The sequence below is a fragment of the Periophthalmus magnuspinnatus genome, chromosome 2, assembly GCF_009829125.3.
Source record: "Periophthalmus magnuspinnatus isolate fPerMag1 chromosome 2, fPerMag1.2.pri, whole genome shotgun sequence".
NCBI classification, from domain to species: domain Eukaryota; kingdom Metazoa; phylum Chordata; class Actinopteri; order Gobiiformes; family Gobiidae; genus Periophthalmus; species Periophthalmus magnuspinnatus.
In genome coordinates, this window is record NC_047127.1 from 11,304,725 (window position 1) to 11,322,164 (window position 17,440).

The 17,440-nt window shown below is 42.1% G+C and overlaps 1 protein-coding gene across 1 annotated transcript in view; it reads right to left on the minus strand.

The window, feature by feature from the left end:
• ptgfrnb (prostaglandin F2 receptor inhibitor b) overlaps window positions 1-17,440 on the minus strand; it is an 87,615-nt gene that overhangs the window by 37,346 nt on the left and 32,829 nt on the right. Inside the window, exon 6 of the mRNA XM_033980690.2 lies at window positions 3,678-4,076. Coding sequence (XP_033836581.1) covers window positions 3,678-4,076 — 399 coding nt within the window. The remainder of the gene's footprint in view (window positions 1-3,677; window positions 4,077-17,440) is intronic.

Below are 17,440 nucleotides of genomic sequence, written 5' to 3' on the forward strand. Positions count from 1 at the left end.
CGGGTACACTGCCTTTAATTATGAGTGTTTTTATTGCTGACTGAGAGTGAGCTCGCCTTCCCGTGTATCTAACCTGTAACTTGGCATTGTGGCGTCACCTGCCCATCACCATGGAGATGCATAAGTTCAACTTCATACTGTGGGACATCCTTGGCAAACTAATAATATCTACAATAGAAACAAGCAGGTGAAATATCTTAGAGCAGTTCATCATTAAAAAGTTTAAGCAGCACTACGTAACTTTTCTGATATCTGCTTGTTGTCATGGAGATGTTATTCCTTTGGCTGAAATGTTCCACAGTATAGCATTGAAGGTTTTAGAATGTATTTAATTGCGTGTGTTAGTATTGCTAGAAAAAAAACCCCAAAAAACAATTGCCTATAAACACATGCATTCTGACTCATTTTCATGGAGAATGATAGCATCAATGCCATACTGTGGAACATTCTTGGCTAAGTAATAATATCCATTGATGTAATACAAGAAATTCATCATTATAAAAAAAAAAAAATAAAAATAAAAATGTTGGTACAACAGTGCATGTTCTTTGGCTGTCCTGACCCTGCTATCACTCTAATGTTAAAAGTCTCCTCTTGGGTTTAACCTGATACACAAAACACACACATGTTTTTCATTAGATTCAGACTTGCCTTTTGTGATGAATGAATTGTAATATCATTTTGAACGCAATTTTATATTGAGGAAATTTGTTTTAGAGGGTCACACCCACAATGTCCGCTTATCAGCTCCTGGAATATGGATTTTAGGAAAAAAAACAGTGTCGTTATTCATCTTGGCAATGGAATTAGAATAATAATAAGAGTATCCAACTATTTCCTCTCTGCTTTCTGGGACATTCTGTTTTGTGTCTTGAATCATAAATCAAAATTGGGTTGTCAAAAGTATCAAAAATGAGTTAAAATCTTTTTAGGTCACTTAAAATGTTAAAATCATATACTCTGTAATGCTAGTACATGAGGAGTGAGCAGTATGCAGAGAGGGAAGTTTAGCAGGGGGCTTGGGGCAGTGCCATATCACAGCATCCTCTGAGCTAAGTCCATAAATCAGAGAGGATCCATCTGCTGAGAGGACGGGGGCTAGAGGCTAACGCAGCGAAAGATACCAATATGTTAGCATGAGATCGCGACATTAACCGATCTGCGAAACAGAGCTGCGAAAAGAACTACACCTTAATTAGCCTTAAAGCATGAACACTTATACAACTCATAATGAACAAATGGTTTATTAAGAATGATCCAGGCCAAGGAACTACTTAGGTATGCTATAGGTCAGGGATATTCAACCTCTAGGGGGCGCACAAAATATCTATTATTGTTTGAATAATGACAATATAACAACAATAATGCAGTATTAGAGTTTTGTCAAATATAAAATACGAAAGGCTTCACCAACACTGCTTTGCAAAACTGCCAATCCAGTACTGAACCTAATCCAGAACTAAACTAGGACTAGACTAGTGCCAACCCGGTCTGGACCAGGACAAACCCAGAATTAAACTAGGACTAAACCAAGTCTAAAGCAGAATTTAACCCTTTAAGGACTGAGCACACTATAGACCAGTTTAGCTCGCCTGGACTTTTATTCTTTTTTTAGCCATAAAAATCATGCTAAAGGAAACATCAGAATGTACTGCATTTTTTCACATAACTACCTCTATTTTACATATCCATCCGTATTTTTTCTTTGACATATTGAATAAGTGACTGGGAAAATCCCCGCGGCACCTGAGCTCTGATTGGTCATCTTTGAGGGACAACGTAAGCACATTACCGTAATGACAGTAACATATTTAAATAGCCCCATGTCTCCGCTTTGAGACGCCGTTTGAATTTACATGAGAGCACAGTCGGTTGCTGAGTTATGGTAATGGAAAGTCAGCAACCACGCTCTATCGGCGACAATAGCATCCGCCTCTATAGGGTTAACAAGTATTAAACTAGTACTACCCGAGAATAAAACCAGGCCTAAACCAAAACTTACAAAGCCAGCAAACAAGAGAAAAATATTTTAATATTTGGAAGGTGGGCCGCAGGCTGGATTAGATCGTTTGAAAGACCTGATCTGGAACCCGGGCTACAAGTTGAATAGGTTTGTGCTACAGTTAATTAATTATTGCTACGTTTGTCACATCTGCTTCCCATGTTCAATCAGGAAGTACAATTATAAACTTCCCCAAAATTAAAAAATACAAAAAAGGCAATGTTTTTGGTAAAAATCTTCAATATAATGATGCCAACTATGTTTAGTCTAACCTGTCATATGCACTTAGTTCAAGCCAAGTACAGCCAAGTTACAGGTCAGATCTGTGGAGAGGCGACTCCGTTTACAGTAAGAATGCATGTTTTTCAAGGTATTTTTGACCAATAGAACACCCCTAATTAAATAAACACTACAGACATTTAATGCCATGCTGTGGACCATTCCAGACAGAGCAATAACACCTACACACAAGAAGTAGGTAGTGGACCCTGTGCCAAAAAAGGTACATAGTGCACCTATAAGATAAATCCTATATTATTCTATCTTTAAAAATAGCATGCTGCAATTAACACTTCTTACTGTTTACATCACACAATGTTTTTTGTTGCCAGGCGACTAAAGCTGAGCTAAAACCACTTCTCCATTTAAACAATAGCGGTCACATGGCCTTGTAGAGTGATAAGACTGCATTAGCCACTAGCTGTGCGAATCACATGTTTATTTAGGTCTTCATTTATGACGCAACCTTTGCCCTTTTCGCTACATTCCTCCAGGTTGCGTTGTAACTTTATTAAAACCAGGGAGCGACGAGTACACCCAAACCAAACAATAGACAGGAAGTGACATAGGACAGGAAAAAAACAAGTACAGCAGTTATTATAGAGAAGGTCACTCAACAATATGGCCCTGTACAGTCTAAGGTGAAATTTATAGGCTATTGAGCAGAGGTGGGTACTAAAAATTGAACTTTTCCGAGCAGCGAACTTTTAATCCTACTTTGAAGTTGAAGTAATTGTAGTAAGAATACTCTCACTTGAGTAAAAGTTGTGGTGTGAAATGATTTGAACATTTGTTTTTTTTTGCAGCACTCCTTCTGATATGATTTAGTTTGTCTCATTTTGTGTCTGTCCTTTGAAAATACCAGATGTTAATGTTTTACTCTTAACATCACATTCACTTCATATTATAAATCAGACGTTACTTGCCGACAGTTAGTCTTTAAGTTACACGTACTTTTCCCATATACTTTCTGATTATCAATTACTTAATTTTAAAGTGATGTTACTCTTACTTGAATACAATTTTATGGCTACTTTACCCACCTCTGCTGGGACACAAGGACATTTGGATGAAATCTTCTAATAACAATTGAATCCCATGTACTTTAGACATATTTTTAGAGGTCGTTAACAACTTTTACACAGAGTAAGACCCCATGGACATACAGGGACATTTTAACCTGCTTTAGTAACACACACGCATTGGTAATTTGTAGAAAGTTAACACTGAAAAAGCACATTATGCAAAATAAAGTGTAATGTGCAACAATCAGCCAGAAAAATATGACCAGTATTGTCCTGGTGTAGCACATTGTTTCACTTTAGCTTCTGAGATGGTCACAATATTTACCCCGATCAGATTTCTCATTAAAAACAATCTTATTTTTATTACTTACTGATTTGTGCCACTTTCACATTGACCGTTGACGACATCTTCTCTGCCGCCATGTGCCATCTGCCCCCTCCTCCAGAGCTTCTGCCGCCTTTCTCCACAAATGCCCTCACGCGACACGAATACGCCCCTGCATCCTCCGTAGTGACCCCCCTCACGCTGAGCCGCACCTGCCCCGGGGCAACTCTCTCCAGGCTGGCGTCGGCTCTGTAGTTGGTCCCGTTGGAGACCACCACGCCGTTCATCTCCATGGTGATGAGGTCGCGACCGTTGGAGAGCCATGTGACCTCCAGGCCGATCTGGGGCAGGTTGTCCACGGTGACGGAGCAGAGGAGGGAGAGGGAGGCGCCCGGGGTGAGGATGACGGGGGAGAGGGAGGAGGCGGTGATGGTGAGAGATTGACCTACGGAGAAAAAAAAAACAAACAAAAAAAAGTATTATAATGCGTTAGTTTTGTGCCTTACTCCAAAGAATAACAGCTGAACTTTGACCACCACAAAGACTCATGCACACAATACATTCATACAAGGCAATGTGGGTGAAGTGTCTTGCCAAAGGACACAACAATATGCACTAGAGCCACTGTGGTATTCCCAGTGGTCTGAAGATCTGACGACATCAGTTGGTTTGGCCTCCATTAAAACGGATTTAGATTTTCTGGAGATATTGTTCATTCAAAAGCTTTAAATGATATTGCGCTTATTTCTAGTATTGAATCATTTTAGACTTTGGACATTTAAAACCAAAATACTGATCTGAAAAGACTTACATTGTGAACCTTTAATTAAGTTCACTTAAGATGGTCAAATATTCAAATTGAAAAGCTGTACCTGATACTTTTTATTTGATGCATTTGACCAAAATATGCCTTGTTCCAGTACAGATTATAAGCAGCAGATCACAATAAGTCTGCTTTATACTGTCAGCATCTAATGAAATAAATAAAACATTTATTGCCCGATAATTAGGAAGTGCGCACTTAGCATACTAGTTGTGTTTAGTCTTAACGTGATTAGTACCACTGCAAACCATTTAAAATTAGCTAAATCTGTTTCTGTGTGTGGAGATCTGGTCATCGAGGCCTCCACCTTCGACTACCACCCAAATCCCTCTGCACCGGCCTCTTATGGATCCTCCTGCAGGTGGCCTGCCCACTAGAAAGTCACCATCAAGCACCCATCCCAGACCTGGCTCCAGGTTGGGCCCCCAGAGGCGCCAATCCGGGTGACCTAACTGGCACTGGAAAAGGGGAGACTCCGGGGAAGACCAAGGACATGCTGGAGGGATTAGGTCTCTCAGCTGACCTGAGACCTTGGGGTCTGGGGTGAGGGAAGTAAGGGAGTCTCCGCTCAGACTGCTGCCCCTGAGACCCAGTTCCACGTTTTTTATGACAGCAGTAGTAGTAGTAGTAGTCGCAGATGTAGTAGTAGTGGTAATGGTGGTAATAGCAGTAGCACCACCAACATTAGCAGTTCTTCTATTACTAATGCTTTTCTTTGGCTGACCTCAATTTCCTTTCCATAGCTTGACTAATGCACATTTTCTTTCTCCTATACAAAATGTTACAGTGTGTGCATTTCCCAACGATGTCTCACCCTTACAAAATTGTCTCGTACAAAATTACAATTCGCCTTTTGCCCCTAAATCTCACATACTTTGGTCTCCATTGACAACACAGCCTGCTGCCTCCTGGTATGGTGTCTCAGAGCGGACAAAAGACCCTGGCATTTGCTTTTCTTGCACAGTGGGTAAGTCAATACGAAGCTAGCTTGCACACAATGCAGTTTCATTAGGGATTTGCGAGGATAGACGCCCCGGCCGATGCGAGATAGGGTTGCCAGAGTAACTTTATGTCCAGACAAAAGGATGTGCAAATCTAGTAGCCCTCGAAGGAACTGGGACGAGACAGTAAGGTCAGAAGGATACAGAGGTGCTATTTAAATACAGGGAGAAGTATAGCCCTCTCCCATGCCCCTAGATAGAGACTAAATGGATGTCAAATTGTGATGTAGGTCCCATTAGCAAGACTTGAAAGGTGTGAAAGGTGTAAATTTGACCTCGCTTTTAGACCCATTTTACATCAAGTGGGTTATAGACAAGCAGGGAAGTCAATAGGAGGGCTTTAGCTTTAGTCTCTTCAGATACCTGGATTTACAGACTCTGGTTTAGTTCTGATTTAGCCCGAGTATAGACCTAGCTCTGGTAAACAGGAATTTAGTTTTAGGTTGTCCATGGAGATAGATACGTTTTATGCCCTACTGTGGAATATTATAGCCAAAGGAACAATATTTCCATGGAAACAAGCAGGAGTAGGCCCAATAAGAGTCAGGTTTGTGGAGATGGAAGCTCGCTCACAGTAGGAACACCTGGTTTTCAGTGCAATAAAAAATATCCAAAATAAAAAAAAAATGCTTTTATTTGGCTAAAACATGAAATACAGTGACCTTAATCCTATTCTGGTTCAGTTCAAGATTAGCCCTAGTTTAGACCTAGTTTAAACCCAGATTATTGTGCTTAAATGTTGTTTTAGTACTGGTTTTAGTCCTTGTGTTACTCTCTTTTAGTCCAGATTTATGCCTGGTTTTGCTCATTAAACCAATTCAGTCCAACTTTGATCGTATTTTATAAACAAGACAAAACGAGGCTGTTCATAATAGCAAAAATGTAAATCAAAATGAATGAAAAAAGCTCAATAATAACAATAACAATAATATCAAAAAAGACTACATAATGGTAAAAAGGAAGACCAATAATTTTACATACTTTTATCCATCATTAGCCAAATGTATTTTCTGAGCTGGTCCTTGGTCCAGTCCTGACAGAGAGAGTCTAACCCTGTTTTATCACTCCACATTAAGAACAGGGACACTTTAGGACTCCCTTCAGGGACATTATCTGGGCTTCAATAACACTGAGCTGATGTGAGCCTACAGGATAAAACTCCTGGTTCTCCTAGTCCTGGTTTAGTCCTGGTTTAGTCCTGGTTTAGTCTTGGCTCAGTCCTGGCTCAGTCCTGGCTCAGTCCTGGCTCAGTCCTGGCTCAGTCCTGGCTCAGTCCTGGCTCAGTCCTGGCTCAGTCCTGGCTCAGTCCTGGCTCAGCCCTGGCTCAGCCCTGGCTCAGTCCTAAACTTGACCTGGTTTACTGACTTAATGACATAAGGGAGATAGGAGTGACTCTACAGCTCTATTTAATATGTGACCCATTAATCAGATAGGACCATTGCACTTCACTTAAGAGGAAGTCTTGTTTAAAAGATAGAACATGCTCCAAACCACTACAGTCACTTAGATAAACATTACAGAGAACAGATGAACAGTATCTCATTTTGTACAACATTTGTTTAGGGGATTTATTGTGTAAAAATGAACTTTTATGAGCTATTAACCATGTTATAACGGTGTTCTGTATTGTCCAGCATTGAGAAGTGGGTGCTCAAATTTTCTGTTTTCATCTACCCCCTATCTCCACCTACTGGTTATTATATATATATAAAAAAAAAAAACAACTCAGGGTCATACATCTAGGGTTAAATATGTCACGTAATCATTTTTCAACAAAAAAAACATTTAAATGCTTGAAGAGGTGTGGCCTTTCAGCTCTACGGTTTTGAACAGGAAGTCAATGGACCCATCCAATCAGATGATGGTATCAGATATCGAGAAATTTGCTGGATCATATATTGGCAGCCAAATACTGGTTCATCTGACATCCTGGTTGAATATATAAATCAGAATGTTTGAATATGTATTTACACAAAGTTGTTCAGTAGTTACTTGGGAGATAAATAACAGCTACACAACACGACTGGATCAGGTTTATTTAGTGCAGTGGTTCTTAACCTGGGTTCGATCGAACCCTAGGGGTTCGGTGAGTCAGTCCCAGGGGTTCGGCGGAGGTCAAGAAACGCACCAGACTCATATGATTCGCGGACTGCGAGCGTCTCCAGACGCTGGCCGTGTCCTAATTCGACAAATGCACCTTTGCTGTGCCTATCGAACATTGCTCACTCCAAGCTGAGCGCGCGCAATTGCGCACTGCTGACACGGTCTCTTTCTCAATGTGAGTCAGTGAGTGTGACCGGGGACGAGCTGCTCCAGCCAATTATGTGATTCACAGACGTATTGTGCAGCTTATCAACGTCATTGACAGACGTCCTCTGGAGTGAAGACTCGCTAATGATTCTAAGTGCTGTTTAACCCCTTAACGTTCCGACGGCCCGCACTCGGGCAAAGATCCGCGCGTAAAATTGCGCGGATTTGCGTAACTTTACGCACTGTTTTGCAGCAGTTTTGCGTTTTAAACATGACGAAACGGACAAAACAAAGGAAGTACGCGACCGAGGACACTGTGGATGTTTGTACAAGTTAAACAAGAGGCATCTCGGACCTGGAGCGGTTCGTGGAACCGAGTGAAGATCTCATGGTGGACTGAGGAGTAGAGGGACCTGATGTGCTGATGGACTGGATGCTGTTCCTGGATGCGTGGTTTATTCTGCTATTGACTTAATTGTGGGTCAAATGTGTATTATGTGTAATCATTAGCATTAGCTAATGCCAATCTGCGCCCCCGACCACCACCAATCATTCACGCACACACCAAAGTGTGCGTGAATGATTGGTGAAGTGTCTTGCCTAAGGACACAATGACAGAAGTTGGTCCGAGCGGGACTCGATCCTCCAACCTCTGTCACAGAATGACTGTCACACTGTCACATGTACAGTGTATTATTAGTTTCCAGTGTGTGTTTGTTCACTGTTTGCAGTGTGTGGTTTGTAAATATATATTTATTTTGACCCATACCAGTTGTTTCAAATATATTTTATTTACAAATACACATTATATATATTGTGTTTTGATATGATATGTAAATGTACAGTAATAGAGCAGCTGGGTGTGCAGATACAGATTTCTCTCTGTGTATTGGTCATTGAATACTGTCACTTTGAACGGCATAAAAACGAAGAAAAGGAACAGACTTTGCTGTGAAAATGACATGAGAGTGGCCAAGGTGAAGCCATGCATTTCTGAACTGGTCTCTCAAAGGTAACAGCAGAAGTCACACTGATTTGCAGTAAATATTCATTATTATTCTAGCCTGATGGAAATTAGGTGATGGGTGTGTATTAAAATGTTAAAAATAATAAATAGCATAAATACAATAAGTTCATTATTGGAATATATAATACAATACAAAATTTAAATGATTTCAGTGTGGTAGTATTAAAAAAGGTCATGTCTTTGTGAAAAGGTATGTATGTAATTTGTTGTGAGTTTATACATTGTATTGGTTTTATTCTTTGAACACAGTGATGTTAATGCACGGTTCATTTTGTGCACCAGTAAAACATACATATGTCTTGAATTTGAAAAAAAATATATTTTATTTTTCAATAAAGAAGGTTTCGGTGAATGTGCATATGGAACCGGTGGGGTTCAGTACCTCCAACAAGGTTAAGAACCACTGGTTTAGTGAAATGTCAGTATTCCTAACTTTCTTAACACATCTTAAGTAGTTTGGGCATTACACCACTGCTAACAACAATAAACATGCTAACTGCACTCCAAAGTTAGTGTTAAATACTTTTAAGATAAAGAAATATACACAAGAGTAAACATGATATTTGCTATGCATTGTTTATTTTTGGAACAAGTTAATGCATCTTATAGCAAAAGACAAAGTTAAAATCTGTCAACTAGACAAATCGCTGCAGGAGTGAAGATGTTTCGCTGCTCATCCAAGCCGCTTCTTCAGTTCAGAACTCAAGACTCGACTTGTACAACGATTTGTCCAGTTGACAGATTTTAACTTCATCTTTTGCTATGGATCAGACATGGATCATGCATTCTAACATATTTCAAAAGAAACGTTCTTTCTATTGAAATGGTTCAAAATGCATTTTCTTATCAATTTATGGGCCTACTGAAACGCCCTCCTCAGTCTAGAGAAGAAGCGTGACAGGGCAGACTTGGGGCAGGTGGTGAACGCTCTCAGCTCGTTATTGAGATGGGTCACTACAGCTGTTTCAAAAGCTGCATCATCTGATGCACAAGCAGCACTCATGAGGGTGCTAGAGGACCCATACTCCACTTTGAGACGTTTGGCTGCTCTTTTGCCAATTTTTTGTAAGGCCTCACAGCTGATATCAACATCTCCATCGACAATGAGATGCTCCTGGATCTTTCTATGTACCTCCTCAGTTATTCTACTGGTGTAATGATTGGGGATTCTTGCCATTTTAAACATTTTTTTGACACAAGCCTCTGTAAGGCTGTACGGCACTCGATGTCCACAGGGGGGCGCAGGCGGGTTGCTCGTCTCTGATATGGTTTGTTGGACAGTGGACATTTCATCTGTCGGTTGGTGCGGGGTGTGTTCTGCTGGGTCATGTGCAGTGGCACTTGGTGCTGGTGAAGTGCTGCTCTGGTGTTCTTCAGGCAGAGTCGGACTCAGGCTGCAGACATCTTCAGACTCCCCTTGGTGAGTGGTGGTTGGGGTTGGTTTACACCACTCTATGATGCCATGGTTTTCTCTTATAACTCCAATGAAGGCCAACTGCGACAGGACTTCCACAGGCAGAACCTGTAGGTTCACTGATGCCGGATGGACCTTCTCCTGGGGCTCGTGGTTTGCATCGGTAAGGGGTGCAGTGCCCTGGGTGACATCAGGTACGTGTTGTTGTATGTCATCCAAAGAAACATTTTGATTGACAGTGGTAACTTCCTGTGAAATAGTTTCCAATGAGCCTTCCTGGAGGGCGTCAGGTTCCATATCCTGGAGCGTGTCTGGTACCATGTCCTGGTGCTCTGATGTTGATACATCTTCCTGTACCTCAGGTGTGGTGGCCTCACTAACCTCAGATAAATGGACTGGGGCAGCTTCAGAGACCATCTCTTCAGTACCTGAAGGAGCTTGTGGCTCACACCACTGGACTGTGTTGTTGTTATTCCGAATCACACCCATTACCATCAACATAGGGAGGACATCTGGAGACAGCAGGTGGAGCTTGTCATCTCTGGCTTCTGCGCATGTGTCCTCCGGCAGAGTTTCAGACGCTTCTTCTTGAGGAACACCAGATGTGACTTCTTCAGTAACCACATCAGGCTGTTGTAGGTCCACTGGTGCAGACTGGAGCTCTTCCTCAGATTGGGTCACTGGTTTGATCATCTCCTGAGGAGGTGGGGGGTGCGCAGGACATGTCTCCTCTGGTGAGTCCTCTGAAACACTGGTGTCCTTAGGTGGGTTTGTAGCCATAAGCCTTTCTTTCATAGCTTTAAATGCTTGCATGCGTTCCAGCTTGTATAATTCCTGCTGTCGGACAACATGCTGCTGGAACATCTGCTCCTGGTGAGGATGCAACCTTGGGTTGTGCATCTCCATGAGCTCCTTATACCCCATCATCTCCAGCATTTTGTGTGCTGCCCTGGTCTTGGCTGCCTGTTTGGAGGAGGCCATTCCCTGGCAGGACATGTTTCCAACTCTTACCTCCACACAGAAGGTGGTGCTGTAGCGGTCATGTTGTACAAACGAGACCACCCTGTACTCAGGAGATCTTTGCTTCCTCACATCCAGTATTTCTGAGAGGGCACAGATTGGATTTCTATTATAGAAATAGTATGGACGTTCCACAGGGTCCTCCAGATCCATGCGGGGTTTACGCCAGTACGGAGTCGCCTTCTCTGGCACTGGAAGCTTCTTCAGGTCCTCCACCACTTTCTTGGCTGCATTTGATTTAGCCTTTTGTTTTGTGGGTCCATTGCCAAAGCCAACAAAGTTCCCCGCTCGTACTTCTGCGTGGAATATTTTTGTAGGTGTTTGGCCCTCTTCTTCCACCTCAAACTGGACATGCAGATCATGCAATACAGCAAGATCATGCAAAAGTGTCAAGTCTGACTTGTAATCCTCCTTAGGTATTTCAGTTTCCATTTTGTAGTGTTAACTGAACCGCAAATCTACTTTTATGCAAGAGTTTCTGTGAAATTGTCTCTCTGTTCGATGAGTCTGGTTGTTTGTGTCCAGTGCTCTGACTGTGCTCTCACTAAGGCTGAAGGGTGTGATGTCACCAAGCGAGGCGTGACGTCATAAAGGATGGAATGTCGTTGTCATGGCGACAATCCATTGGTTTGAAGAGAAGGAGAATGGTGACTGTTGCCATAGCAATATACAGTCCCAATTTTACATTAGTTACGTGGGAGGTTGTGGGCTATATACAAATATATATTATACACATCCAGGCCCGGCCCCTCTGTCAAATTTTAGAACCCCATGTGGCCCATGTGTCAAAAGGTTTTCCCCCATTAATCTCCTATTTTTATAGCATCACTGAAATCAACAAACCTGATCCAGATTTGGCAAGCTGTGCCTTAGATTTGAATAGGATAGAATGGCCAAAGCTGTTGCCGTATTATTAATGATTACTTCTTTAAACACATACACTACAGGTCAGTATTTAAAAGTCACTATTGGGCTTGGACAATAGATGCTTGTCGAGTTTACCAAATGTTAAGACAGAGTGTCAGCATTAAGCCATTTAAGATAATGAGCCATGAGTGCTGTTTACTGCTGTTACTCCATATATCAGCAAAACCAGCAAGTCTGGCTCAACCTCATCTTTAAACACCACATTATTGGGTGGGAATGAATTCTATGGCCATTCACAAGTGCACCAGTTATTCTAGGCATCTGAGTATGTCCTTTGGTGATTGTGGCAAATTTTATAGAAGACATATTGTGGATTCTAGTGGCTTTAACATGGATTTGGTCCTTTCAGATTAGTATTAGGGCTATATATATATATATATATATATATAGACGTATTGTGCAGCTTATCAACGTCATTGACAGACGTCCTCATGTCCCGCTCCCAGAGTTTTAGCCGATGTGGAGTGAAGACTCGCTAATGATTCTAAGTGCTGTTTAACCCCTTAACGTTCCGACGGCCCGCCCTCGGGCAAAGATCCGCGCGTAAAATTGCGCAGATTTGCGTAACTTTACGCACTGTTTTGCAGCAGTTTTGCGTTTTAAACATGACGAAACGGACAAAACAAAGGAAGTACGCGACCGAGGACACTGTGGATGTTTGTACAAGTTAAACAAGAGGCATCTCGGACCTGGAGCGGTTCGTGGAACCGAGTGAAGATCTCATGGTGGACTGAGGAGTAGAGGGACCTGATGTGCTGATGGACTGGATGCTGTTCCTGGATGCGTGGTTTATTCTGCTATTGACTTAATTGTGGGTCAAATGTGTATTATGTGTAATCATTAGCATTAGCTAATGCCAATCTGCGCCCCCGACCACCACCAATCATTCACGCACACACCAAAGTGTGCGTGAATGATTGGTGAAGTGTCTTGCCTAAGGACACAATGACAGAAGTTGGTCCGAGCGGGACTCGATCCTCCAACCTCTGTCACAGAATGACTGTCACACTGTCACATGTACAGTGTATTATTAGTTTCCAGTGTGTGTTTGTTCACTGTTTGCAGTGTGTGGTTTGTAAATATATATTTATTTTGACCCATACCAGTTGTTTCAAATATATTTTATTTACAAATACACATTATATATATTGTGTTTTGATATGATATGTAAATGTACAGTAATAGAGCAGCTGGGTGTGCAGATACAGATTTCTCTCTGTGTATTGGTCATTGAATACTGTCACTTTGAACGGCATAAAAACGAAGAAAAGGAACAGACTTTGCTGTGAAAATGACATGAGAGTGGCCAAGGTGAAGCCATGCATTTCTGAACTGGTCTCTCAAAGGTAACAGCAGAAGTCACACTGATTTGCAGTAAATATTCATTATTATTCTAGCCTGATGGAAATTAGGTGATGGGTGTGTATTAAAATGTTAAAAATAATAAATAGCATAAATACAATAAGTTCATTATTGGAATATATAATACAATACAAAATTTAAATGATTTCAGTGTGGTAGTATTAAAAAAGGTCATGTCTTTGTGAAAAGGTATGTATGTAATTTGTTGTGAGTTTATACATTGTATTGGTTTTATTCTTTGAACACAGTGATGTTAATGCACGGTTCATTTTGTGCACCAGTAAAACATACATATGTCTTGAATTTGAAAAAAAATATATTTTATTTTTCAATAAAGAAGGTTTCGGTGAATGTGCATATGGAACCGGTGGGGTTCAGTACCTCCAACAAGGTTAAGAACCACTGGTTTAGTGAAATGTCAGTATTCCTAACTTTCTTAACACATCTTAAGTAGTTTGGGCATTACACCACTGCTAACAACAATAAACATGCTAACTGCACTCCAAAGTTAGTGTTAAATACTTTTAAGATAAAGAAATATACACAAGAGTAAACATGATATTTGCTATGCATTGTTTATTTTTGGAACAAGTTAATGCATCTTATAGCAAAAGACAAAGTTAAAATCTGTCAACTAGACAAATCGCTGCAGGAGTGAAGATGTTTCGCTGCTCATCCAAGCCGCTTCTTCAGTTCAGAACTCAAGACTCGACTTGTACAACGATTTGTCCAGTTGACAGATTTTAACTTCATCTTTTGCTATGGATCAGACATGGATCATGCATTCTAACATATTTCAAAAGAAACGTTCTTTCTATTGAAATGGTTCAAAATGCATTTTCTTATCAATTTATGGGCCTACTGAAACGCCCTCCTCAGTCTAGAGAAGAAGCGTGACAGGGCAGACTTGGGGCAGGTGGTGAACGCTCTCAGCTCGTTATTGAGATGGGTCACTACAGCTGTTTCAAAAGCTGCATCATCTGATGCACAAGCAGCACTCATGAGGGTGCTAGAGGACCCATACTCCACTTTGAGACGTTTGGCTGCTCTTTTGCCAATTTTTTGTAAGGCCTCACAGCTGATATCAACATCTCCATCGACAATGAGATGCTCCTGGATCTTTCTATGTACCTCCTCAGTTATTCTACTGGTGTAATGATTGGGGATTCTTGCCATTTTAAACATTTTTTTGACACAAGCCTCTGTAAGGCTGTACGGCACTCGATGTCCACAGGGGGGCGCAGGCGGGTTGCTCGTCTCTGATATGGTTTGTTGGACAGTGGACATTTCATCTGTCGGTTGGTGCGGGGTGTGTTCTGCTGGGTCATGTGCAGTGGCACTTGGTGCTGGTGAAGTGCTGCTCTGGTGTTCTTCAGGCAGAGTCGGACTCAGGCTGCAGACATCTTCAGACTCCCCTTGGTGAGTGGTGGTTGGGGTTGGTTTACACCACTCTATGATGCCATGGTTTTCTCTTATAACTCCAATGAAGGCCAACTGCGACAGGACTTCCACAGGCAGAACCTGTAGGTTCACTGATGCCGGATGGACCTTCTCCTGGGGCTCGTGGTTTGCATCGGTAAGGGGTGCAGTGCCCTGGGTGACATCAGGTACGTGTTGTTGTATGTCATCCAAAGAAACATTTTGATTGACAGTGGTAACTTCCTGTGAAATAGTTTCCAATGAGCCTTCCTGGAGGGCGTCAGGTTCCATATCCTGGAGCGTGTCTGGTACCATGTCCTGGTGCTCTGATGTTGATACATCTTCCTGTACCTCAGGTGTGGTGGCCTCACTAACCTCAGATAAATGGACTGGGGCAGCTTCAGAGACCATCTCTTCAGTACCTGAAGGAGCTTGTGGCTCACACCACTGGACTGTGTTGTTGTTATTCCGAATCACACCCATTACCATCAACATAGGGAGGACATCTGGAGACAGCAGGTGGAGCTTGTCATCTCTGGCTTCTGCGCATGTGTCCTCCGGCAGAGTTTCAGACGCTTCTTCTTGAGGAACACCAGATGTGACTTCTTCAGTAACCACATCAGGCTGTTGTAGGTCCACTGGTGCAGACTGGAGCTCTTCCTCAGATTGGGTCACTGGTTTGATCATCTCCTGAGGAGGTGGGGGGTGCGCAGGACATGTCTCCTCTGGTGAGTCCTCTGAAACACTGGTGTCCTTAGGTGGGTTTGTAGCCATAAGCCTTTCTTTCATAGCTTTAAATGCTTGCATGCGTTCCAGCTTGTATAATTCCTGCTGTCGGACAACATGCTGCTGGAACATCTGCTCCTGGTGAGGATGCAACCTTGGGTTGTGCATCTCCATGAGCTCCTTATACCCCATCATCTCCAGCATTTTGTGTGCTGCCCTGGTCTTGGCTGCCTGTTTGGAGGAGGCCATTCCCTGGCAGGACATGTTTCCAACTCTTACCTCCACACAGAAGGTGGTGCTGTAGCGGTCATGTTGTACAAACGAGACCACCCTGTACTCAGGAGATCTTTGCTTCCTCACATCCAGTATTTCTGAGAGGGCACAGATTGGATTTCTATTATAGAAATAGTATGGACGTTCCACAGGGTCCTCCAGATCCATGCGGGGTTTACGCCAGTACGGAGTCGCCTTCTCTGGCACTGGAAGCTTCTTCAGGTCCTCCACCACTTTCTTGGCTGCATTTGATTTAGCCTTTTGTTTTGTGGGTCCATTGCCAAAGCCAACAAAGTTCCCCGCTCGTACTTCTGCGTGGAATATTTTTGTAGGTGTTTGGCCCTCTTCTTCCACCTCAAACTGGACATGCAGATCATGCAATACAGCAAGATCATGCAAAAGTGTCAAGTCTGACTTGTAATCCTCCTTAGGTATTTCAGTTTCCATTTTGTAGTGTTAACTGAACCGCAAATCTACTTTTATGCAAGAGTTTCTGTGAAATTGTCTCTCTGTTCGATGAGTCTGGTTGTTTGTGTCCAGTGCTCTGACTGTGCTCTCACTAAGGCTGAAGGGTGTGATGTCACCAAGCGAGGCGTGACGTCATAAAGGATGGAATGTCGTTGTCATGGCGACAATCCATTGGTTTGAAGAGAAGGAGAATGGTGACTGTTGCCATAGCAATATACAGTCCCAATTTTACATTAGTTACGTGGGAGGTTGTGGGCTATATACAAATATATATTATACACATCCAGGCCCGGCCCCTCTGTCAAATTTTAGAACCCCATGTGGCCCATGTGTCAAAAGGTTTTCCCCCATTAATCTCCTATTTTTATAGCATCACTGAAATCAACAAACCTGATCCAGATTTGGCAAGCTGTGCCTTAGATTTGAATAGGATAGAATGGCCAAAGCTGTTGCCGTATTATTAATGATTACTTCTTTAAACACATACACTACAGGTCAGTATTTAAAAGTCACTATTGGGCTTGGACAATAGATGCTTGTCGAGTTTACCAAATGTTAAGACAGAGTGTCAGCATTAAGCCATTTAAGATAATGAGCCATGAGTGCTGTTTACTGCTGTTACTCCATATATCAGCAAAACCAGCAAGTCTGGCTCAACCTCATCTTTAAACACCACATTATTGGGTGGGAATGAATTCTATGGCCATTCACAAGTGCACCAGTTATTCTAGGCATCTGAGTATGTCCTTTGGTGATTGTGGCAAATTTTATAGAAGACATATTGTGGATTCTAGTGGCTTTAACATGGATTTGGTCCTTTCAGATTAGTATTAGGGCTATATATATATATATATATATATAGACGTATTGTGCAGCTTATCAACGTCATTGACAGACGTCCTCATGTCCCGCTCCCAGAGTTTTAGCCGATGTGGAGTGAAGACTCGCTAATGATTCTAAGTGCTGTTTAACCCCTTAACGTTCCGACGGCCCGCCCTCGGGCAAAGATCCGCGCGTAAAATTGCGCAGATTTGTGTAACTTTACGCACTGTTTTGCAGCAGTTTTGCGTTTTAAACATGACGAAACGGACAAAACAAA